Source organism: Silene latifolia, chromosome 8 (genome assembly GCF_048544455.1).
Source record: "Silene latifolia isolate original U9 population chromosome 8, ASM4854445v1, whole genome shotgun sequence".
NCBI lineage: Eukaryota > Viridiplantae > Streptophyta > Magnoliopsida > Caryophyllales > Caryophyllaceae > Silene > Silene latifolia.
The window spans coordinates 1,755,407-1,779,414 of NC_133533.1; the positions used below are offsets into that span (position 1 = coordinate 1,755,407).

Sequence of the window (24,008 nt, forward strand, 5' to 3'; positions counted from 1 at the left end):
CTGAACCTGTTATAAAAATATCCAAATGGGAAGGTGTCAAACATGCAAGGTCTAAAGTAAATCTCATAAATAAAACATCGCTAAAGTCGCGAAACAAAGTTATACAACCCAAATATGAAAAAGAGAGACATATGTCCCTAAAAGTATATGACATAAAAAGTGTTTAAGGGTCACAATAAAATAAAGTCAATCTAGGTCCCAAGGTTACTTTGCTCGCTAGCTCGTCCATGTACTCCATATATGCATCACCTACCTGTCAATCGCATTTTATACAAATACGAAAGCCACAGTCAGTGGGGATTAACTCCGAGTTCTCCCAGCCACGAAATGTCATAATTAATATAACATGTAAACATAAGAATATGAATATGAATAACACATATTCATAAGAGGGGCAAAGAGTCCAAACTTGCACACACAAATGAAAGGCTACACACCCTAGCATATGAAAGGCTACGCAAGAGCATATTCAGCTGACAATCCAACAATATCTCCAATATCAATAATAATCCAAATTCCAGCTAACCAACGGTACCATAATCCATGAGAACAAGCTAAAAGGGCAAAGAGGCAATAACAAGACTCAAACATAAGGCATCCAAAGCATCCAACAACCAACATGTGAAATGATAATCACCAATATCAAGGCATCCACATAAAACATCCAATAACAACCAATCTCACCTCAAAGACAAACCCTCGACCCTAGTCCCGCGACGGGTCATCGGTCAAATCGAGGCTAACCGGTTTAAACCTAGTTTGACCAAACTCGTTCGGTCAATCTGGCCCAGCTCAGAGTCTTGGCTTACTTTGGCCCAAATCACAAAATTCATCACAATATCATTCTCATGCCATTTCCAATTTCTATCATGTGAAAAACTATCAACATAAGGAAATATATTCCAACTTATAAAATAACCAATTCAACGGAAATATTAGCTTAAACAATTTCCTACATGCCAAAATACCAACATACTTCAAAACATGAACCATAGGCCCAAAACATCAAACAATAGACCCAAGACCCGACCCAAAGTGACGGGTCAAAATCCGGGTCGGACCCACCGGGCCTGCCGGGCTGCCGCGCCCCTTTTACGGGCTTTTTTGGCGGTTTTTCCGCCCCTTTTTCCTTTTTCCTACCAAAATCCGTTTCAAGCTCAATTTAATATCGTCTCAAGCAACAATCAACAATACCCATTTCGTTTCAATACTTAAACATGTGAAAAACAACATATTTAACAAACTTTAACAACAACAATTCATGTGAAAATTAAAGTTAACATGTTATTAATCACATAAGCATCCAACACATCATAAACAACACTAATGTGACATTAAATCGTCGAGTAACTCGGAATAGTTACCTTAAGCTAGCAAAGAGACAAGTAATAACTTGAGAAAGCTTCTAAAACCCAAAATTATGCATCATCTTCCACATATGAGTCACCTAACTCATCTTCAAATTCTTCACCTATAAGAACAACAAAAACATAATTATTAAGCTTAAATTCGAAAACCCTAAAAGATGAGTCTTAAAACAAAATTGGGGGAAATGAAAATAAAGTTTACTAGGAGATGAGGATTGAAGATGGGGTTCCAAATATATAAGTTTTATGCAAATTGGTGGAGAAATGAAAGATTTATGAAAGATTTAGGGTTTGTAAGGAGGATTTTTGATAGGAATTTGGTGTTTGATGAAAGGAAGAGAGAGAGTGAATTATGGAGGAAATAAAAATTGAAAGAGGGGACATTGGAGGGTGATGGCCGGTCAAATGGAGGGGTGGTTGGTCAATTGTTTACGTTTTGGGTTTGCTTCGACGGTAATTAGGAATATTCGTCGAACGCGATTTCCGAGAATATTAAAGTTCTTAAACACGATTTTACTAAAAGATTAAGTACTTATATGCCCAATATCCAAACTCGTTTACTCAACGACCGTAAGAAATGGGAAAATCCCAATATTACGACTTTTATCAGAAATCTATTTTATCAAAGTAAAAGGTTTAAATATAGTTTAAATTACTTTTAAACATTTTTAAACTATCAAAAATAATTACACTTCTTCAAAATAAAATAAGATTATATTTTATCAAATAAATTGTATTTCAAATAAATTAATATAAAATTAAAATAGATTAAAATATTACTTTTAAAATATAATAAAGGTCTTCAGATTTACGGTGTGTTACACATGAAATCAGTACTTGAATAGTTCATTTAATTTCGGTAACATTTTATATTTACACCTCTAAAAAAAGTAGCAACATCATCATGTAAGTCTGACATTGGAAAATAAAATGAGTCATTTGGATATCGTGCAAGAAAAACAAAACAATATTGAGAAGAATATAAAACGACATTGCCCTGATATTTATCCAATCTCTCTAACTACGTTTAAACAAGCAAAATTGTAAGGCCTTACGTTATTTTTATGTTAGGTATATTGTCTTGATATATTATTATTTACCACAATTAACTAATATTTTGCCACGATTCTGTTAACCATATTTCTTAATGAATATGTTTTGAAAATTATCAAATATTTGATTTCTAATTATTATTTATATATATTATTTATGCTTTTATAAGCTTATATGTTTTGTATCATATAATGTTTAGGTATCAAATTTCGGAGTGAAAACATAAATTAAGAGAAAACTGGTTCTGTAATAAAAGTTGCTTGGGAAATTCACCTACTAACTCATATATTTTCACACTATACTGTTTTCTGATCTGCAATTTCTCAAATTTTGGTATTTGAGATAACTTTCTACCTCCTCTTGATAATGAATGACTCCCTTTGTGTAACCAAAACACGGATAGATAATCAGTTCAGAAATAAAATTAATTAATTTTGTGAGAGAGAAAAAACAAAAATTCAAAATAAACTAGCATTTTTTCGGACTGTGTTATAGTGACGATTATTCACATGTCCGTAACATGGCACCATGTAATGGTGAATACCAAGAGGGTCGTCAGTCGTGTACGGTTGGACACCGAGGCCTGATGGTGCCTTTAGAATCTCCTGAAAAAAGAGCACATCAATTGATCTGGTTCACTCTTCCTGGGGGAAGGTTTTTACAGTTTTAAGAGCGGTCTGAAACATAGCTTCCGGAAAAAACTTCTTTTTTTATGAAAGTTCTCAATTTTTTAGTGAAAGTAATTCGCTCAGAAATTGGCCAGAAGAAGGGATAATTGAACAACCAGAATATGGGTATATGATTGCTGAAAAAAAGATGACATTTAGGGTTGAACTTTACAAATAAAATTAATTAAATTACAAACGTACATTTTCTCAGGAAATACGAATTTTAGGAATCTCACAATTTCAAGTGGAAACGATTCTGATATTTCATCGTCATCAAACGGAAGAGTGAGAACATATTTCATCTTTGCAACTAGCTGTATAACATCCAAATATTTTTTTCTATTCTTTCCAATCAATGAAAGAACCTTGGCGACCCCTTCAGCGGTAAGGAAAAAAGATTAGGAACGTACCCGAAAATAGGAGTGAAGATGTTAGCGATATAATTCCACCAAGACAATTTTGTAACACTACGAGATTTTTTCCGGATTCTTTTAGAAAAGAATCCCGTAATGCATCAAAGTACTTGTCTAAGGAGATGATTGGTTCTGTCACCAAACGTTCATTGGGAAATTTACCTATTAACTCATATATTTTCAAAATACACGAGTTTTCTAATCCAAGCGCTTTCAATTTCTCAATTATTTGTGTCTGAGATTTCTTGGGTGAAATAAAAGATCTGAGATACTTTCTATTCACGTCCCCTGACCTACTTTTCCATTGAATTTTTTGTAGAAAAATTTCAATCCAATCTGCAAAAATATAATAAATAAAAAAAAAATGAAGTCCTACATTACCATTGCTAAAGGTAAGGAGTATTCAAATACTTCATTTAAAATTTAGGTAACATTTTTAAAAAAACAGTAACATAATCATGTAAGTATGCACATCGGAAAATAAAATGAGTCATTCGGACATCTTCCAAGAAAAATAAAACAATATTGGGAAAAAAATAAAATGACATTACCCTCATATCTATCCAATCTCTCTACAATCAAATTGTAAGGCATTACGTTATTTTTTATGTTGGGTATATTGTCTCGATATATTATTATTTACCACAATTTACTAATATTTTGCCACGATTTTGTTGACTTATATCTTAATGAATATGTTTTGAAAATTGTCAAATATTATTCAAAGTTGGTAGAAATATGAATTTTTTCCAATTCAGACACAACTATCCCAAATAAGTTCTACAAAATCAACAAAATCTTCAAAACCTACCTCCTCCCTCATGTCGCCCTTTTTTTCTCTTTTCTGTAAAATTCACTTTTCAAACCAGTCTCATAACTACATCTATTTTCTTTATTCACCTCCATTAAATACAGAAACAAGATTCTATATCCAGTTGTATATTAACATTATACGACTAACCTATTTATAATATATCTAACTAAAGCCCAATCTAATATTTTTAAATAAAAAACTATGCATGTCCAAATCTGAGTGTAACTAAGCGATAATTGCAAAACCTCCCACTAAACCTCTCTTAAACGACAAACCTCAATTATTCCCTAATGTGGAAAACTTCCATTCTCATTTAAATACAATCAATTCTGAATGTTTAGCTTTAAACCAAATAAATGCATCATTGGTACGTGAAATCATATCAAGTACACATTAAAATTTGATGATATATTAGTCGATACAAGATAAAAACATTATCAACTTCCCTACAAATTAAAGAAACCGAGTCTATGGGAAAACATATGTAGCTAATAATGTTTCAGAGGTCATCGCTTTATATTTCAATGTCTATGAACTTGTAAATTATACCTACATGCAGAATACGAGATATTATGAAAAGAATATCGGTTATTATGAAAAGAATACGAGATTAAACATAACTGTAATGTAGTTTAAGAAATACGAGCTAATAAGAATATGTGTTATTATAAAAAGTATATGAGCTATATGAAAAGAACACGAGCTTAAAGTTAATTGTAAAGTAGTTTTTAAAAGGGTTATTTAATGGGAATACACTGAACTATTGTGCCTCTTCTCAAAATACTACATACTTTAAATTAACTAGGAATACTACCAACAAATACACCCCCTTCCATCTAATAGAGTTGATCTCTTTTTGACCTATTGTAGCAGGTAATGTGTTAAACAGACTCACTTTTTTCTTTATTGAACTTCATCTTCTCCCCTTACACTTCCATATCTGCAAAATTTCGTGATTTGTAATTTCTCTTTGAAACTCTCAATATACCCACATCACAATACATTCAATTCATTACAAATACTCAATCTACAAATTTACAAACTAGAATACAAGTCTTCACTATATCACTATAAATCACAAATCATATATTATTCAGATTCGCCGAATATGTGTAATCATAAAATTTTCAAGCACTCATCTTTTATTTCAATTTCACCATGCTTATAGAATATTGTAGTATAATACTCATTATTATTTTATTACTATTATATGATTGATGATGATAATGTTTGCGAGAAAGTCGACTAATTTGTTGAACTCATTACTACTAATCTCAATTCATCCCCACCCAATGTTTTCGCCTATATCCATTTCCACAAAAACTCAGTTGATCTTCAAGGTCTCATCTTCCTCTCGCAAAAACATGTTTTTGAGCGATTTTTATCATGTGGGTACTTGAGTTTGTATGTAAGTGAAGTGGGTTTGAGTGTAAATTGAGTATTATTTGGTTCATTTTGCAGGAAATAGGAGGAATTTGAGTCCATCATCTCAGTTGATCTTCAAGGTCTTCTCATATTAATCCGAACTCTATTTTAACTTATAATAAACCATACTATTGCTCTCTCTTCTTAAAATACACTTGTCTAATTTGTAACCTGTAAAATCAGGTCAAAAACTATATGGGTCCATCATCTCACCCTACCAACCAACCACCACCACTCCACCACCCTCAATTCACCAAATACTTTCCACACAATTCATAGCACACACCTCAAGCAACTCCAAAGCCAGTATTTTCTGCACTTTTGCTTCGTTGTCACCGCAATTAACAATCCTCCGCTTGATTGTGAACACTACCTCCGCGCCGCCAAGCTCGACGCCGTTGATCAGGAGCATATACGGAGGTTAAGATCCCAGTCACGTGATTCTAACGATGGTGAAGTGGCTTTTGTTCAACGATACGAGATTCTGGAGTTGGGGTTTAGAGAAATTCCTTCATTTCAAGGGTTATGATTCTTGACATTTGTGAGCTGCTTGATTTTAGGCGTTCTCCTACTGTCATTTTGATTTGTCCATGGTTTTTAGGGGAATTTTAGGGTTTGATTATGATTATTTGATTAGTTTTGTGAAATCAGCATAGCAAAAGAAAAGCTTACAAAATAAATCGATACATTACTCAATTATGGTTATATTAAAGTGGTGATTTATGGGTTTAGGTGGTCGTGGGTGATGTAGTTATGGCGGTCACGGAGTGATGGTGGATTAGTTGTTGGGGCTGAGGATATGGGCGTAGATGATGGGGGAGATTGGTTGATTGAATGGGTTTGTGAAGAGAATAAGGGAAGTGACTTGTTCAGTAGGTACCTGGTCACCCAAGAGTGCTATGAGAAAATAGGGTAGTAGGATGGGTTATTATGAGTTAAAATGAAGATTGGATTATTATTAGAACACCACCAATAGTTCGGATTATTGTTGTTAATTAATCCTAAGAAATTAAATTTTTCATATTCACCCAACAAAACCCAGTATAAAAGAGGACACAAACCTTGGAAACAAGATTAATTTAACAAAAAGTTGAAAACTTTATACAAAATTATAACCAAAATTCAATTAACTTATCAAAATTTAAACTTTTCAGATTTAAATAAATAACAATAAATAACTACTTCAAGCACTACAAATGAGATCAATAACTAGGGGAAATAAAACTTTAGAAAATAACTAGATAACATCACTTCAATTAATTGAGGGAAGAAGAAAAGGTGATTTTAAGCGATGAACGGATGAACGAATGAACAAGTACAAAGGAAGGAAGGAAGGGAAAAAAAAAGGAAGAAGAAAAGGTAAAAATTAAGGTAAAAGAGAGTAAAGGTGAATAAAGGATGAAATGCGAGATTTTAAACAAAAGTAATCGGTGAAACAGGTAGTCCTTCTACCTGTTCTATTATGTGGGATATAGGGCATTAGTTGGTAGTATTCTTAGTTAATTTAAAGTATGAAGTATTTTGAGAAGGGGTTCATAGTTCAGAATATTCTCATTAAATAACCCTTTTAAAAACATGATCTAATTCAAACACTTCTCAAGCTAAAAATGTTGAATCGGATTTGTTAGACGAGCTTTCATTGTTTAAATATTTCAAATTCTAATACAAAATCTATGAAACTATATATAATGATTATACCAAAAAATAATCTTGACACGGAGATGTAATTATTTCTAATTGTCTTTTCAAAGCCATTGATTCTGGGTTAAATGTTTCATCTTCTATTGAAGTTTCATATTTCTTTGATGATGATACAATTAATGTTTCATCTGCCATTCAAGTTTCGTCCGCCATTAATGGTAAAAATCGATTAAACTATTATTGATTTTGATTGAAGGAGAGTTATTATAGTGGGTCATGTGTGTAAATACCAACACTATTTTCATAGTGGGTCATCCTGATAACACTCTATTTTATCGATTTTTAACCCACATTTTATCTCTTATATATGTAGTCGATTTAATAACCCGAGTTAGCTTAATTCACCCATATTTGTACTATATAGAATATTAGTCGTCTAGTTTTATATAATGTAAATTTCATTACCTTTTGGGACATTGGTACTGCGATTCGACATTTTATTTTGTAGGTACCAAAAAAGAAGAATCTGATTAAATAAGAGACGGAACTAACCGGGTCAAGGAGAGCAAGTTAAACTGTATGAGGCCGAGAAAGACCATTTGAGTTGTCTTCTATTGGGCCGCATCTTGCTTGTCATCTTGGCCCTAAACTTGGACAAATGGGCTAAGATATTTTATTGGTCTTTTCAAGGCTTAGTTGGAAAAGGGTCTTTATTTTTCATTTGTTTTTTTTTTTTATATAGAAAAGGGAGGCAATAGGTTTAGAGAAAGAACAAAAAGGAGAAAAAAGATTACGAATCTGAGGTAGTATCTTAGACCTTGTAGTTTTGAGCATATACACATTTTTTTATGAGCATATTACCATTTATAAATATAGTTATTGAGCAATATTATATTTTTTTTAGTATAATGTTTTAGTAAATGTGCTCAAAAACTTTATACTAAAGTAGAACTCAAAAACTTTAAAATAAAACTCAGAAAATAAACAATAAGATGTACAACCTCAGAGGCCAGAGGCGATTCTAGAGGGGGTGCAGGGGGTTCATCTGCACCCCCAAAGATAAGTAAAAGTTCTGTAGTAGAAATACAATATAGCTTCAGTGGTGTAGTGGTTTGAGCGTCAACTGTTAATCTATGAGGTAGCAAGTTCGAGTCCCACTGCCTGCGTGTTCGAAAGATCTGGAAAGATTTGGTCTTTTTTACTCTTTACTTGACGTTTTCCTTTTTCAAGATAGTAAACTCTTAAATTTAGAGTTCCAACGAGACTTTGTCCCTTCTAATGTACGGATGACATCAACTTTTTCACTACAAAAAAAAGCAATACACCATATAAAAGCCAAGTACTACATACGGCTTGGGTAAAAGAACAATTGGTCTCCCTTGTGACGGGTTACCATTGGTGGCGGATATTTTGTTAGTTAAAATGGTAACAAAATGGGTTAGTGAAGAAAGGAGACCACATGAATAGTGTTGCAGAGAGAGAAAAAGTGGGTACTTTGTGAGGTAAAATGGTATCCGTCACTCAAGAGTGACGGATATGTGCCGTCACAAACAAGAATTTGTGGTAAAAGAAAAGCTAAGCCAACTTAGGTAGTCATTTTCCTATTTTCAAAGCTACTTTATTATGCCATAATCAAAGACTTTCTCAAAAACTATATTCTTACTTAAAACCGTCTTAATTAAAAACTTCTCGTAATAATCTCCTTTTATTATCACCTCTATTTAATCGGGAGGTGACCGTCGTCTTTAAGTTAAGACGTTGAGAATTGGTGTTTTTGATAATTAATTTGTACCTAATGCAGAAAGCCGTAAAAAAACAAGTAAAAAAAAATACACAAAATCTCATTATAGACGGCACATATCCGTCTATAACTAAAGACGGGTCAAATACAATAACACATTCTTAATAAGACAAGAAACAAGTGGGGTGGTGGGAGCAAAAAAAGTCACCACAACTCAGAAACCGTCAGGTTGAGGAACGAAGACGACAGAGATTAGACGACATTGACTTAAGCAGGTTGACGTTGACCTAAGTAAGTCAACGTTGACTCATAAGAAACCAATAAATTAGAAATAGAGACCAGTAAACGGCTAAACCAAAGTGAGATCTCAAAACTTCACCTTTACTTCAATTGTTCAATATCATCACAGAAGCAGTAATGTCAAGTGAAATCACCGCCTCCGAAATGGCGGTTGTTGATATTGTGTCAATTGAATCCACCACGGTAGTCACGAAATCATCGCTTGCAGTTGAAGACGATGCAGTTAATAAAGAACATCAGGGCTCAACAAACACAGATAGAAATGCAGATCAACAAATATTTACAGTACCCAAGGAAGATGACCCTGATGTAGATCATTCAACCAATTCCACCTCGCCATCACCTACACGAACGGTTCCATCATTGGACCCACCTCCTGGTGAGTTAAAAATGCTTACTTCCTACTAACTTTGGTTGACTAGCCATTAGGAATGTCGATGAGGCGAGTATAAGTGGGAAATGCACCGGTGCACCACATTCGCCCTACATGAAGAGTACAAGTGAAGCTTTAGTTGCTGGTGGAATGAGTACGAGTAGCTATGTTACTCCGACACTTTACTTAGCTGCCGTGTCGCGTGTCCGACACCTACCTGTCTGACACCGACACGACACTTCGACGCTTCATTTTAGACCAGAAAATTGAAAATTTCGCACAAAATAGCGGTATCCGAGACGTGTCAGACACGACACCCGTGTCGGAGAGTCAGGGTAACACAGACGGGTAGCAAAAACTGTATCCACTATGGGTGGTGGGCAGGGAAGGGTTTTACATCATACCCAGTTACCCACTTAATAGTTAATACCCGCCTACCCGACAATCATTAAAATAATAATATTATTACTATTTTATTAAATTTATTATTAACTTCTAGTTGGAAAATTCCTTGGAGCGGTCTCTTGCCAAAATGGCAAGGGAAGGCTTGCCCGAATTACACCCTTGTGGTGGGACCCTTCCCTGAACCCTCGCCTAGCGGAGACGTCATCGTGCACCTGACTGCCCTTTTTTTTCTAGTTGAAAAATTGATCAAAATCAAATCAAATTTATACAGTAAAGACAAATAAAAAGTCAAAACCTTTTTAAAAATCTAAAATGAGTAAAGCAACTTTTACTGAAAAGCTATCACATAAACATACCTACAGACCATTAAACTCCGGCAACCATGATTCCAGGACTTATCATGGCACAAATGCTGATTAATTTTGTCATCTGTATACAGACGTGGAAAGCGGGGATGTGACCAAATACAGTTCTGATCTGTTTAGGGCTGCCCTGAATGGCGATTGGGGAACAGTGATGATGGTTGCAGAACAGGCTCCGGCGTGGCTTCGCACAGGCATAACAGAGGGAGGAGAGACGGTTCTTCACATAGCAGCAGCCGCCAAGCATCTCAAAGTTGTTGAAGTAGTGATTACATCTGATCCAAGCTCCCTCATTTACACCAACAGCGATGGCAGCACACCATACTGTTTTGCTGCTGTGTCCGGAAATGTTGAGATTGCAGAGACGATGAGATTACAGAATTATGAATTGCCTTACATTCGAGGAAAAGAAGGGATGACCCCGCTTCACATGGCCGTTCTGCTCGGTCATCGTACTATGGTATGGTACCTACTTTCGGTAACTGATGACAGAAGGTTGACTACCCAGGACCGCATTGAAATACTTACGAGTTCCATTGACAATGATTTGCTTGGTAAGCAGCCCTTCCTTTGTAGATCCCCAGCTATAGCATAACAGCAATAAGATTATACCCGTAGTTGTCGATACTACAATCTTCAGTTGATGATGACAATTCTATTAAATGGCAGATGTAGCATTACATATCCTCAAGAACAATACATATTTGGCCTTTCTAGAAGATGCAAGGGGAGAGACGGCATTGCATGCTTTGGCCCGAAAGCCACTAAAGCAAGATGAATATCATCAACCAGGCATTTGGAGGATATTCTCAAATTGCTGCGGAAGTACTGGCGAAGAGACTAAAGAAACACTGCAGCTAACCAAAATCCTGTGGAATCAAATAATACAGCAAAAAAAGGAAGATATATCAGCAACAATTCGCAAGCCATGGAGATTACTATTTGTTGCAGCCAGATTAGGAAAGGTCGAATTTTTAAAAGTCCTTATTCAAGCTTATCCTGATCTAATATGGAAAGTTGACGAAAATGGATACAGCATTTTCCACATTGCTGTTATTCACCGTCAAGTGGAGATCTTCAAGCTGATATATGAGATCGGAGCTATCAAGGATTTAATAGCCACATATAAAGATACAAATGAAAATAATATGCTCCATTTAGCCAGCAGATTAGCCCCCATCAATCGTCTTAGCTGTGTATCCGGAGCACCTTTACAAATGCAACGGGAATTACAATGGTTTGAGGTAATACCAAATTATCAATAGTCTAACTCTCTATCCCATCGTCATATTACATCGACACTTCACATTAGGTTCCTGTCACATGTCCAACATTCCCACACGACAGTTTGCAATCTTTAGTTAGACGAAAAACAATAATTTTGTCTAAAAAAACGCGTGTCCAACCATTACCCAACTCTCTTGTCCATCAAGACGTTACATTGAAATGCACATTAGCTGTGTCATGCGCAAAATTCCGAAATGACACCTTGAATTTCATCTTAGGCGAAAAACGATACTTTTGTCATAAAATAGTCTTGTTGAGTCTGAGTCCATTAGCACTAAGACCTATGTTACTCCGACACTTTGCCTAGGCTACGTGTCTTGTGTGTGCAACATTTCAACATTCCAAGTTCCAACACTTCACACTTCATATTAGGCCAAAATACGAAATCTTCACAAAATAGACAAATAGGAGTAACATATTCCTCAAAGCCAAGCCAGTAAATGTTTTATACTTACTGTCAGTATCTCCTTGTTTTTTCCGGGAAATCAGGCAGTCAAGCAGATAGTGAGATATGAGTACACTGAAGCTGAGAATATGGATAATAAAACACCTCAAGCCCTGTTCAGTGAAGCACATGAGACGCTGCGGAAGCAAGGGGAAGAATGGATGAAAAAGACAGCAGAGTCATGTGCGCTTGTCGCAGCTCTTATCGCAACCATGGTGTTCTCAGCAGCCTTCCAGTTGCCCGGAGGTCTCAACAATGACACAGGAAGTCCCGTCCTACTGAAAAACACAGCATTTGTGTTTTTCACTATGTCGAATGCAGTGTCATTGTTCACCTCTACAGCTTCAATATTGATGTTTTTATCAATCCTCACTTCCAGATACTCTCAAAAAGACTTCCTAATATCTTTGCCTCAAAAGCTTATGATAGGACTCATGTTACTACTCATTTCAATAGCAACAATGCTTGCAGGGTTCACCTCTACGTTCTTCATAACATATCAAGAGAGTTTGAGATGGCCACCAATTACAGTAGCTGTACTTGCCTCGGTTCCAGTTACACTTTTCGGATTGCAACAGTTCCCTCTATTGGTGGAAATGTATTACTCGACACACAAATTCCAAAATTTATTTCTGCCAGGACAACAAAAGCTTTTTCAAGTTCCTCCCTCAGAAAGTTCAGGTCTCACCTGGCAGAAACCTGACACATCCCGTTATCCATTCAGAGGACGTCCTGTGCACAATAACTTAAAAGGTTACTTACCACCAAAACAACATTTGACGGACGCTGACATAGTCCGTGTCCCAAATATGTTACGCAATATAGATATGTGAAGGGGGGGGGGGGGGGGGGGGGGGGGGACAAAAAGAAACTTCAAGGCGAAAGTATCAAGGTCGATATAGTTGGCATTATGTTCCAGCACGAATTTGATTTTCATCATTTTAGTTTAAATCAGTGGCATTATAGTGAGCCTTGCAAGAAATCATGTCACATGTGAGAATCAGCCATAACCTTCCTGTGTTTGATTATAAAGATAATGGATTAACCTAATATGTGAGACTATCTTGTTAAATTTTTTTGTTACGAATCGTGTTATAGTTTTTCTGCTTACCTCTGCTATATGTTCCTTGTACTTTACATGTTTTTCACTCGTAAAAGTAAATACCGTAGTCAATTTTTATTTGCGTTGGTTTTTCCCAAAAGGACTGGCTGACTACTAGGAGGGGGAAAGACCTGATGTTTACTTTATAAAATTTATCAATCTTTCTTAAAGTTTTGGTGGATTTTAAACAGTATTTTTGGATAAATTCATCAAAAAAATTGTCATTCTCCAAGCATATTAATTGACACCTCAACAATTGCTTTTCTATATATAATTTGTTTGCAGATGCTAACATTCTGATCTCTATAAAGTTCTATGAAGGCATCGCTATCGCTATAATCTAATAGTGATAACTGATAAGAATAACTGCATCCATAATAACATTCAACAAATGAATAATTAGGATCTTGAAGATCCATGAGTTGCAGAACGTGCTTAGTTTGAGAAGGCGCAAGGCGCACTGAGGCGATGGGTCCCAAGGGGCTGATGCGCGCGCCTTTTGGACACGAGGGGCACTGATTCTTCAAACAAACATCCATATTTTATAATCAAATTTTGTGCGAGAGTATTCCTTTTTTTGTTTTAAAGAGGAGTAACATGCATTTAAAAGTGAAAATTTAGGATAAGGGGGAGAAAAGAAGGGTAATAAAAGAATTTGGAAAAGAAATATGGAATTGCAGACTAATGCGCCTTGGGTGTGCCTCATGGGCCTTAGGTGCGCCTTTTGTATTCCAGGCGCCTCAGGCACTCTGATGCGATCTGATTGGCGCCACACTGCGCGATGCGCCTAGGCGCGAGTTTTTTAAACTAAGAGAAGGTGATAATAAAAATGCTTTTCCAAGTTCATAAAATTGGATATTAGCTTACCAGATTGAGAGAGTTTTTGAAGCTGCCAAAAGTGTCATGTACTTGACTGTTTCACAAGGTAGCAAAATCAACCAAACTCCACTTACCGAGAATTTTGGAAACCGCTCAAATCCTGATTTGATCCATCATCGAAAAACAGATATCAGATTCTTATATTTTTGTGAGCTTGGCTTAAGCCCCAATTTCAACATGTCATCATGAACTTTCATGGCCTTCCTCATTTCCTTTTCTTGAGACAGTCCACTAATCATGACCAAAAAACTAGCCTTATTTACGACATTCTTCTTTCTCATGCACTCGAATATGGTGACAGCTTCATTAACCCTCTTTTCCATAAATAATGCTCGAAGAAGTACATTATACGTAGTAACATCTCATAAACCCTCCGAGTTCCCCACCTTATCATGCATCATTAGTGCCGAATCAACCTTACACGAGGAGCAATCATGGTTTGCCAATAAGCGACAAAAACCAGAATCAGGCAATAACTCAACTTGTAGTAAGACATTCATAAGAGTTTCGACTTCTTGCCACCTTTGTTCCCTACCAAGCTTCATCATAAACTTGGATATACTTGACACAGAAGGATTAAACCCTCTCTTGATCAATCGCATTAACAACTGGACTGTATCTTCTTCAGGCTTCACGTTGCAAATACAATCGGCTACTTCTTGATAATAATTTTTATTCACATTAATCTTCTCCTTAAAAATCACGCGATACAACTCTACTGCTTCACTCGCTCTCCCACCTCGGCAAAATGCACTTAGCATACACCCAAAGGTCGTATCCTTCAATACCACCCCCTCGCCTTGCGCTCTTCTAAACATATATTCCGCTGCATAAATCTTTTCCAAATCACAAAACTTCACTATAGCATCATCATAACCTAACACCATATCAACCGGAACCAATCCCTTCTCCATCATTTCAAACATAACCATATCAATTCATAAACCCCATTAAGAATACAACCATAAGTACAAAACCCGGGTTCAAAACCTCTTCTACACATCCCATTCCAATAGCCAAATGCACCCAAAAAAGAAAGTTAGACAATAAAAAATGAGATAGGAGGGGGATCCATGCTTAAAAATACACAAATTATAAGAGTAAGAGAAAGTCTCACGCTATGAGACGGTCTATTTTAATAAAATAAAATAAAAATAAAAAGCTGTTCATTTACAGTTAAAAACTGAGTCGTATTTTTATACAATAGGAACGAACATCTCAGAGTGTAAAACCGTCTCATGCACTATTTAATTACTAAAATACACAAACTTTAACCAACTAGTAATTTTTTACTCCATCTATGGTCTATCGATAGCTAGATTGATTCGTGTAGCCCCAGTTTTATAGTATTTTCATGCAGCAAGAAGCGCTGAGAAAACGTGGGCAGCATTGGATTCTTAAGGCTAATTGGGAATTAATTATACATTCCCATCATGTACACTCTAACTAATGTCATTTTTAATTATTAGTCAATGAAAATCATTGTTAAATAATTAGAGAACAGCTAGTTACTGTTGACTTTTAAGTGATATAGGAGTCAATAAAATTGGAAGTGATACCTGAAGTGTCTATGCAACCAAAGTGAAATCTCAAATCACTCTTGAAACACAATCACAATATAATGACAAGTGAAGGCATCATCTCCGACATGGCGGTTGTTGACATTGTGCCAGTTGAATACACAACAGTGTCGCTCGCAGTTGAAGAAGATGCAGTTGATTCAGAACATCAGGGTGAAGAAATCTTTGCAGTAACAGAGGAAGATGAACCTGATTCGGAGTGTTCAACCGAACCAGACTCGCCGTCACCTATACGGCCGGTTCCATCATGGGACCCAGTACCTGGTGAGTTAATATACTTGTATCTACACTTGCTAATTCCTGCAACTTAGGTTGTTCCGACTGATAGGGCTGACAAATGCTGATTAATTTCTGTAATCTGCTACAGATGTGGAAAGCAGTGATGTGACCAAATACAGTGCTGATCTGTTTAGGGCTGCCTTGAGTGGAGATTGGGAAACAGTGTACTCGATTGCAATATTGACTCCGGCTTGGCTTCGCACAGGAATAACAACAAGAGGAGATACGGTTCTCCACATAGCAGCCGCCGCCAAACATCTCCAAGTTGTTGAAGTAGTGATTAAATGCGATCCAAGTTCCCTCATTTACACCAACAAATACGGCAGCACGCCATTTTGGTTTGCTGCTGTGTCCGGAGATGTTGATATTGCAAAGGCGATGAAATTGCAGAACAATGAATTGCCTTACATTCGAGACAGTAAAGGGATGACCCCGCTTCACATGGCCATTCTGCTCGGTCATCGTACTATGGTATGGTACCTACTTTCGGTAACTGATGACAGAAGGTTGACTACCCAGGACCGCATTGAAATACTTACGTGTTCCATTGACAATGATTTGCTTGGTAAGCAGCCTTCCTTTGTAGATGCTCAGCTTGTCACTTGTCCGTACTAACCTCTCGAGTAAATTTCCCAAGTTAAAAACTCTCTATTTGACCGAGATGGTCGTATTGTCAGTTTTTCATAAACACAGGAAATTTTAAATGTAGTTGATGATGATAGTTTCACTTAACGACAGATGTAGCATTATATATTCTCAAGAACAACACGTATTTGGCTTTCCGACGAGATCCATGGGGTCAGACGCCATTGCATGCTTTGGCGCGAAAGCCACTGAAGCAAGATGGATATCAACCATGCTTTTGGGGTATAATCTCGAATAGCTGCAGAAGTAAAGGCAAAGAGTCTAAAGAAGCACTGGAGCTAACCGAAATCCTGTGGAATCAAATAATACAGCAAAAGAACGAAGATATATTAGCATCAATTGACAGGCCATGGGGATTACTATCTGTTGCAGCTAAGTTAGGAAAGGTTGAATTTCTAAAAGTCCTAATTCAAGCTTATCCTGATTTAATAAGGAAAGCAGATGAAAATCAATACAGCATTTTCCACATTGCTGTTATTCACCGTCAAGTCGAGATCTTTAAGATGATACATGAGATCGGAGCAATAAAAGATTTCATAGCCACATACAAAGATAAAAATAAAAATAATATGCTCCATTTAGCGAGCACATTGGCCCCCATCAATCGTCTTAGCAGTGCATCTCTAGCAGCAGCTTTACAAATGCAACGTGAGTTACAATGGTTCGAGGTAATAACCAAACCTAAAACTCTTGTCCAACATTATGCACTTTACTTTAGTTGCGTGTCAAGTGTTCCCAACATTCCAACAAGATAGATATCTTGAGATTTCATTTTAGGCAAAAAATATTGATCTTGTCTAAAAATAGTTGTGCTCAACACTTCACAACACACCGTTGCCGTGTCGAATATAACACTAGCAGCCGTGTCGGACTAAGAAACTACAAAGGTCCTTTATGTTACTCAGACACTTTGGTTGCATGTTGTGTGACGACATTTCAACATTCCAACATGACACTTCACGATTTATTTAGGCTGCAAAAATAATGTTTTCACAAAATAAACGGTAACTACACTCAGAAACTGCGGCAATTATGACACGTGCAGCCGAGACGCAGTAACATATGCCAAAGACTACTAACCCATATAGTTGTTTTCCCTTGTTTTTACTGGAAATCAGGCAGTCAAGCAGATAGTGAGACCTGGATTCTCTGAAATTGAGAATATGAACAATAAAACACCTCAGGCCCTGTTCAGTGAAACGCACGAGACATTAAGGAAGCAAGGGGAAGAGTGGATGAAAAAGACGTCTGAGCCATGCGCCCTTGTAGCAGCTCTTATCGCGACCATGGTGTTCTCAGCAGCCTTCCAGTTGCCCGGAGGTCTCAACAATGACACAGGAAGTCCAGTCCTAGTGAAAAATACAGCATTTGTGTTTTTTGCTATGTCAAATGCAATGTCATTGTTCACCTCAACAGCTTCAATATTGATGTTTTTATCAATCCTCACTTCCCGATACTCTGAGAGAGACTTCCTAGTATCTTTGCCTCAAAAGCTCATGACGGGACTCATCTTGCTACTCATTTCAATAGCAACTATGGTTGTGGGGTTCACGATTACCTTCTTCATAACATTCCAAGAGGGTTTGAGATGGCCGCCAATTACAATAGCTGTCCTTGCCTCTCTTCCAATTACACTATTCGGACTGCAACAATTCCCTTTATTGATGGAAATATATTACTCGACTTACAAATTCCGAAGCTTCTTTCAACCAGGAAAACAAAAGCTTTTTCAAGTTCATTCCTCGGAAATCACCTGGACGAAACCTGATGTATCCTGTTATCCACTCAAAGAACGTCATGTGGATTATAGCTTAGAAAGCTACTTGCCACCAGACCGACGTTTGACAGACTATGACATTGTTGCGTGATGTACACAGTATAGAAAAGAGAGATGGGGGAAGAAGGAACGGGAGAGGGTTATCAAGGTTGAAACGGAGTTAGTTTTTTTTTCCAGTAGAAGTTTAATATGGTTTCCATAAATTATAGTTCAAATCAGTGGTCTTTTCAGCTGTGTTTGTGAGTGAGTCTAATACCTCACATGTGCGATACTGATAGATGAACCATCTCAACCATTTTGGTTGAGACCCAACTATTATATTTATATCCTATTATGCCCCCTCACTCGACTGCCTATTGGGCTCGAAGAGTGGTTAGTGCACGGGTTCCCCCGTACCATGTGCTGAAATTCCACATCGTGAGTAAATTCATCAAGTTTTGTGGACTTTAAACAGTATAAGTGAATAAATTCATCAAGTTTTTATGCCGTTCTCCGAGCTTAACCCTTTCATCCTTCAACAATTACTTTTCTTTACTTAGTTTGCAGATGCTAGTTTCCTAATCTTCATAAAGTTTTGTTCTACGGAGGCATAGATATAATAATTTAATTTAGTGATATGAAAAACTGCATCCATGAAAACGTGCAACAACAGAACAATTAGGATCTGGAATGCTTTTGAGAGTTCAGAAAATTGAACATTAGCTTACCAGGTACAAAGAAGTTTCGAAGCTGTGCCAATACGTCTGTACTTGATTGTGTCACGAAGTGGCGAAATCAACCAAACCCTGCTTATCCTAGCATAGTGGATATCACTCGAACTCTGACTAGACTTATCATCGAAAGACAGATATCAGATTTTTATATTTTTGTGAACTTGGCTTAAGCCCCAGTTTCAACATGTCATCATGAACTTTCATGGCCTTTCTCATTTCCTTTTCTTGAGACAATCCACTAATCATGACCAGAAAACTAGCCTTGTTTACAACATTCTTCTTTCTCATGCACTCAAATATAGTGACTGCTTCGTTGACCCTCTTTTCCATAAATAATGCTCGAAGAAGTACATTATACGTAGTAACATCCCATAAACCCTCCGAGTTCCCCACCTTATCATGCATCATAAGTGCCGAATCAACCTTGCTAGAGGAGCAATAATGGTTTACCAATAAACGACAAAAACCAGAATCGGGAAATAACTCAACTTGTAGTAAGACATTCATAAGAGTTTCGACTTCTTGCCACCTTTGTTCCCTACCAAGCTTCATCATATACTTGGATATACTTGACACAGACGGACTATACCCTCTCTTAATTAATCGCATTAACAACGGGATTGTATCTTCTTCAGGCTTCACGTTGCAAATACAATCGGCTACTTCTTGATAATAACTTTTATTCACATTAATGTTCTCCTTGAAAATCACGCGATACAACTCAACTGCTTCACTCATTCTTCCACCTCGGCAAAATGCACTTAGCATACGCCCAAAGGTCGCATCTTTCAACTTCACTCCCTCGCCCTGCGCTCTTTTAAACATATATTCCGCTGCATAAATCTTTTCCAAATCACAAAGCTTCACTATAGCATCATCATAACCTAACACCATATCAACCCGAACTAAACCCTTCTCCATCATTTCAAACAAAACCGTATCCCTCACACGCGAATCACCAAACTCGCAAGCCCCATTAAGAATACAACCATAACTACAAAACCCAGGTTCAAAACCTCTTCCATACATCTCACTCAAATAACCAAAGGCACTCTCAAAGTTCCCATTTTTACTACACCCATCAATAACCAACTCGAAAATCGATGAATTACACACACCAGAATCCAACAACATCCTAACCCTCTCAAATTTCCCATCCTTGCAAAGAATTCTAGCAATAACACTCCATGTATCATCATCCATCAAAATCCGATTTCGGAACATCGAACCAAGCAAGCAATAACTCAACTTAAACTCCCTAGCATTGTCCAAAACATCAAGCAAAACATTCAAACAAGCAACTTTAGGCAAACAACCAAATAACACAATTTCTCTATAAATTTCTAACCCATTAACATACAATCCTTTTAAAGCATAACTTTCTATGATACAACTAAAAGCAAAAGAATGCAAGTTTGTACCTTTACAAGCATAACTCATAGAACAAACCACATTGTTCAATGGGTTAACCTCAATTACTGAATCCAACACTTCTTTAACGGGTCGGGTCAATCCTGACCCACCTGCCCCAGCTGACCCAAGTGAAATTTGGATGATTTTGCATTGGGTTTTGAGAAATGGTTGAAAATTAACAAAATTGGAAGTGACCCAATTGAAAAAAGATAGAGAAATTTGTGGGTTTTGTTGGGTTTTGTGAATTATTTGGTGGAAAATATTTGGGGTTAATTTGGAAGAGAGATTTAGGGTTTTGAGAAGAGATGACCAATTGTTTCTTTGAAGAAGAATTAATGTGATTTGGGAGATTAGTTGGTGTTGTTTTGCTTCATTTCTCCAAGTAATTGATGATGATGATGATGATGATGTTGATGATGGTAATGATGATGATGATGATGATGTTAGTGTATGATTTGATGATGAAGTTGTGGAGAAGTGTTTGATGAAGTTGTGATTGAGGAGTTTCCTGTGGAGAGACATTTGTGTTTAGTTTGATGACATTTGGGAACTATGAATAGAGTGAAGAAAAAGTTTGCGGGAATGAATCAAATTTTTTTTTTTTTTTGGTGCAAAGGGGATAATAGAACCATTTGGAGGTTGACCGGGTTTGAATCGAGGTCATGATAATAATGCGGATTAAATCGCGTGATCTGAACTCGACTCTAACTCTGGCCCTAATTTTGACCTGCTCGAAAGCCTATTGAATTTCCTCTAACATCTTTCTAAAAGGTGTAATATATCAGTAGTACATTAAATGATATAGTTTTTTAGCATTAAGATAAAGTTTTTGAGTTTTAATTTAAAAAATTTGAGTTTTATTATAAATTTTTTGAGTTTATTTACTAAACATTAATTTCAAAAAGTTACATTATAACTCAAAAAAATTACATATAAGTTCAGGAAAATTTGATTTTTGACGTCATAAAACTAAAATGTAATTTATAAACCCTATAGCACTAAAAAAATACAAAAAAACTCATCAAGTGTGAGGTAGTACATCTGATGTACAATCCTTTTTCACTGTAATATACCCAACCTTAACTCAAGCAGCTCTCAACCTGTCAACGGAATCAGAGCAGGTATTACTGTATATGGCCACCTCTAATCTAAATTATGATGTTTAGAAGTTTTACTTAGTATATTGCTCCCTAATTCAACCAGATTGGGGTTGATGACTTGATGTAGTACGAGACTACGAGTACATGATTCACGTGATTAAGTTATTTTGTTCTCGTTAAAGAAAGACGATTGCGTAAATTATTAAGGTCCAAATCATCCCAAAAGATTTGGATAAGAACTATAGAAGTGGGATTAAACCAACGTAGCTAACTTAGCAAGTACACTTATATAATGTTTTTTTTTTTGTGCGAAGTACACATATATAATGTGATGATACTCATAGATAGTGAATCATATTCCAAGTTCCAAACACATTATCTAAGTCCATGTTAATTTTCTCAAGTGACAGTTGTTTTGGTAAAATATCGTATTCACCGTAAACAACAATGATTAATCCTTCTCATAAGAGGTAAATAGTTATTTTTTTTTATTTTTTTTTTTGGCAGCTGTAAAGAAAGGTTTTACATTTTTATGGCTTGTCTAGCCAAGCCATGCGCAATACTATTAAGGTTTCTAGGAATAAAACTGAAACATAAACAATGAAAAGAACTTGCGATTTTATGCATGTCCTCCAAGATGTCTGCAATCAGATGATCGACTTTATCGATTCCTGCCAGCTCATTAATAAGTTGTAGGCAATCAGACGATATATTCATATGCAACCAGCCCTCAGCACTAGCCCACAAAAGCACATCCCTAACACCCAGAGCCTCAGCCTGCAAAGCTGTCTCAGCTTTAGTTTTCACCTGACGTCGCATACGTTCTTGCCCCTGTCCATCATAAGCCACCCATCCAAACGCTGCCACGTAATTCCGTTCCCATCCGGCGTCAACTTTTACCCTGATGACATTACACCGATCCGGACAACCAATCAGTTGGACAGGATGCCCGGTCCGTATATCCATCCTTCGTTGATCCAGGAGCTCTTCCACACCCCCTTCTAATCTTTTTATCATACCATTTCCCTCAAGTTGATCCTTTAAAATGCCTACCTTATCCTTAATCGATCCAAACAGTAAATCAGCAAGAACATGAGGATTCTTAGTCATTCCATCAAACTTGACCTTATTACGAATAGTCCATAATCCCCATAAAATTGCGATGAAGTTTATGACTCTTATCTGCCCTTCATCCTGCTTCCAAAGATACCGAATCCAATCAATTAGCCAATCAGCCATAAAGATCGACTCCGCACCACCCACTCTAATACCAAGCGAAGATCCCGCCCAGATCCTAGCGGACACCACACAATCCCTAAACAGGTGCTCGAGAGTTTCCATACAGCAGTGACTCTCTCCACACAAACTACACAGTACATCAACCGCCAGTTGTCTGCGATGAAACTCTTTTCCAACGGAGAGTGTGTTCGTAATGATCCTCCGGACCGTAGTTTCAAGAGTTTGGGGCCTAAGCGTCCATAGTTGTTTTTAAATGACGAAGGTCCTTTCCCGCTCACCAATCCTAGTTTTATCTCTAACTGTACCCTTCCTATTCATATACTCATCAAAAATCAATCCATAGCCACTCTTGACCGTGAACACCCCGTCCTTTGTAAACGGCCAAAAGATCACATCGGTTTCGTTCATATCCCGTACCCTGGTTGCCAGAATCCTTGCCGCGTACTCCTCTCTGATCAACGCCCGGATGAAGATCTCATTCCACTCACCATTAGGGAGCAAAAGATCCCTCACTTGCAGATTCGCCAAGTGCATATCCCTAGCCCCCAACCACTGGTCCCTTGGTTCCGGCATGCACCCCCCACCCATCGTGTTACCCATATATTCGATCTTGAGTCGCGACCCGGCTTCCAACCCAAGTAATCCTTAATTGCCTGAAATCCATGAATAATGCTACAGACTCCCCACGAGCAGTTGGTTACCTTTTCTGCAAATCTAGTCGGATCGACCATATCATCACCGAACACTTTCTGCCTAAAGATCCTACTAAATAAGGAGTTTTCTCCCGAAACCAGCCGCCACCCATGCTTTGCCAAAAGCGCTTGATTTAGGCATTCGATATTGCGAATCCCAAGACCTCCCTTCCCTTTGGAAGACTTAAGAAATTCTTACTACACCAAAGTGAACATCGTTCCCCAATTTACATCCCGTCCACCAAAATTGTGTCAAAAGAGAATTAATCTTTTTTGCCACACTTACCGGAATTTT

At 37.0% G+C, this 24,008-nt stretch overlaps 4 protein-coding genes across 10 annotated transcripts; 2 read left to right on the forward strand and 2 right to left on the reverse strand.

Annotated features, from left to right (window-relative positions):
- Positions 1-9,233: 9,233 nt before the first annotated feature.
- LOC141595975 (uncharacterized) lies at positions 9,234-13,128 on the forward strand. The gene is made up of 4 exons (XM_074415955.1): positions 9,234-9,801; positions 10,640-11,116; positions 11,232-11,806; positions 12,339-13,128. The coding sequence occupies exons 1-4, from the start codon at positions 9,540-9,542 to the stop codon at positions 13,125-13,127; spliced, it is 2,103 nt and encodes a 700-aa protein (XP_074272056.1). The 5' UTR covers positions 9,234-9,539; the 3' UTR covers position 13,128.
- LOC141595976 (pentatricopeptide repeat-containing protein At4g21170-like) lies at positions 10,556-21,268 on the reverse strand. Of its 7 annotated transcripts, none has more exons than XM_074415959.1 (5): positions 19,264-21,268; positions 15,835-17,069; positions 14,350-15,270; positions 12,305-13,026; positions 10,565-11,431 (listed from the first exon to the last, which is right to left on the reverse strand). In XM_074415959.1, the coding sequence occupies exon 1, from the start codon at positions 21,202-21,204 to the stop codon at positions 19,390-19,392; it is 1,815 nt and encodes a 604-aa protein (XP_074272060.1). In that variant the 5' UTR covers positions 21,205-21,268; the 3' UTR covers positions 10,565-11,431; positions 12,305-13,026; positions 14,350-15,270; positions 15,835-17,069; positions 19,264-19,389. The 7 variants fall into 7 exon arrangements, with proteins under 7 accessions (XP_074272059.1, XP_074272060.1, XP_074272057.1 ...); XM_074415956.1 differs by having other exon boundaries at positions 14,264-15,270; XM_074415957.1 differs by adding an exon at positions 17,860-18,905 and having other exon boundaries at positions 10,565-13,026; positions 14,264-15,270; positions 18,971-21,268.
- LOC141597489 (uncharacterized) lies at positions 15,897-19,042 on the forward strand. Its single transcript, XM_074417957.1, has 4 exons — positions 15,897-16,119; positions 16,223-16,699; positions 16,873-17,447; positions 17,898-19,042. The coding sequence occupies exons 1-4, from the start codon at positions 15,897-15,899 to the stop codon at positions 18,645-18,647; spliced, it is 2,025 nt and encodes a 674-aa protein (XP_074274058.1). The 3' UTR covers positions 18,648-19,042.
- Positions 21,269-22,304: 1,036 nt separating the features above from the next.
- On the reverse strand, positions 22,305-23,609 carry LOC141597490 (uncharacterized). Its single transcript, XM_074417958.1, has 3 exons — positions 23,300-23,609; positions 23,054-23,148; positions 22,305-22,976 (listed from the first exon to the last, which is right to left on the reverse strand). Exons 1-3 carry the CDS (start codon positions 23,607-23,609, stop codon positions 22,305-22,307), a joined length of 1,077 nt encoding a protein of 358 aa, XP_074274059.1.
- Between the last annotated feature and the right edge of the window lie 399 nt (positions 23,610-24,008).

What these genes read in the sequence shown, in the direction of transcription:
- LOC141595976 (XM_074415958.1), bottom strand. Translation starts at nt 21,204, where the DNA reads ATGTCTCTCCACAGGAAACTCCTCAATCACAACTTCATCAAACACTTC.
- LOC141595975 (XM_074415955.1), top strand. Translation starts at nt 9,540, where the DNA reads ATGTCAAGTGAAATCACCGCCTCCGAAATGGCGGTTGTTGATATTGTG. An exon ending in CATTGACAATGATTTGCTTG is followed by an intron (nt 11,117 to 11,231) that starts GTAAGCAGCCCT and finishes ATTAAATGGCAG; the next exon opens with ATGTAGCATTACATATCCTC. An exon ending in GGGAATTACAATGGTTTGAG is followed by an intron (nt 11,807 to 12,338) that starts GTAATACCAAAT and finishes CCGGGAAATCAG; the next exon opens with GCAGTCAAGCAGATAGTGAG.
- LOC141597489 (XM_074417957.1), top strand. Translation starts at nt 15,897, where the DNA reads ATGACAAGTGAAGGCATCATCTCCGACATGGCGGTTGTTGACATTGTG. An exon ending in ATCATGGGACCCAGTACCTG is followed by an intron (nt 16,120 to 16,222) that starts GTGAGTTAATAT and finishes AATCTGCTACAG; the next exon opens with ATGTGGAAAGCAGTGATGTG. An exon ending in GTGAGTTACAATGGTTCGAG is followed by an intron (nt 17,448 to 17,897) that starts GTAATAACCAAA and finishes ACTGGAAATCAG; the next exon opens with GCAGTCAAGCAGATAGTGAG.
- LOC141597490 (XM_074417958.1), bottom strand. Translation starts at nt 23,609, where the DNA reads ATGGGTGGGGGGTGCATGCCGGAACCAAGGGACCAGTGGTTGGGGGCT. An exon ending in TAGAGATAAAACTAGGATTG is followed by an intron (nt 23,149 to 23,299) that starts GTGAGCGGGAAA and finishes TGTACTGTGTAG; the next exon opens with TTTGTGTGGAGAGAGTCACT. An exon ending in CTGGGCGGGATCTTCGCTTG is followed by an intron (nt 22,977 to 23,053) that starts GTATTAGAGTGG and finishes CTTTGGAAGCAG; the next exon opens with GATGAAGGGCAGATAAGAGT.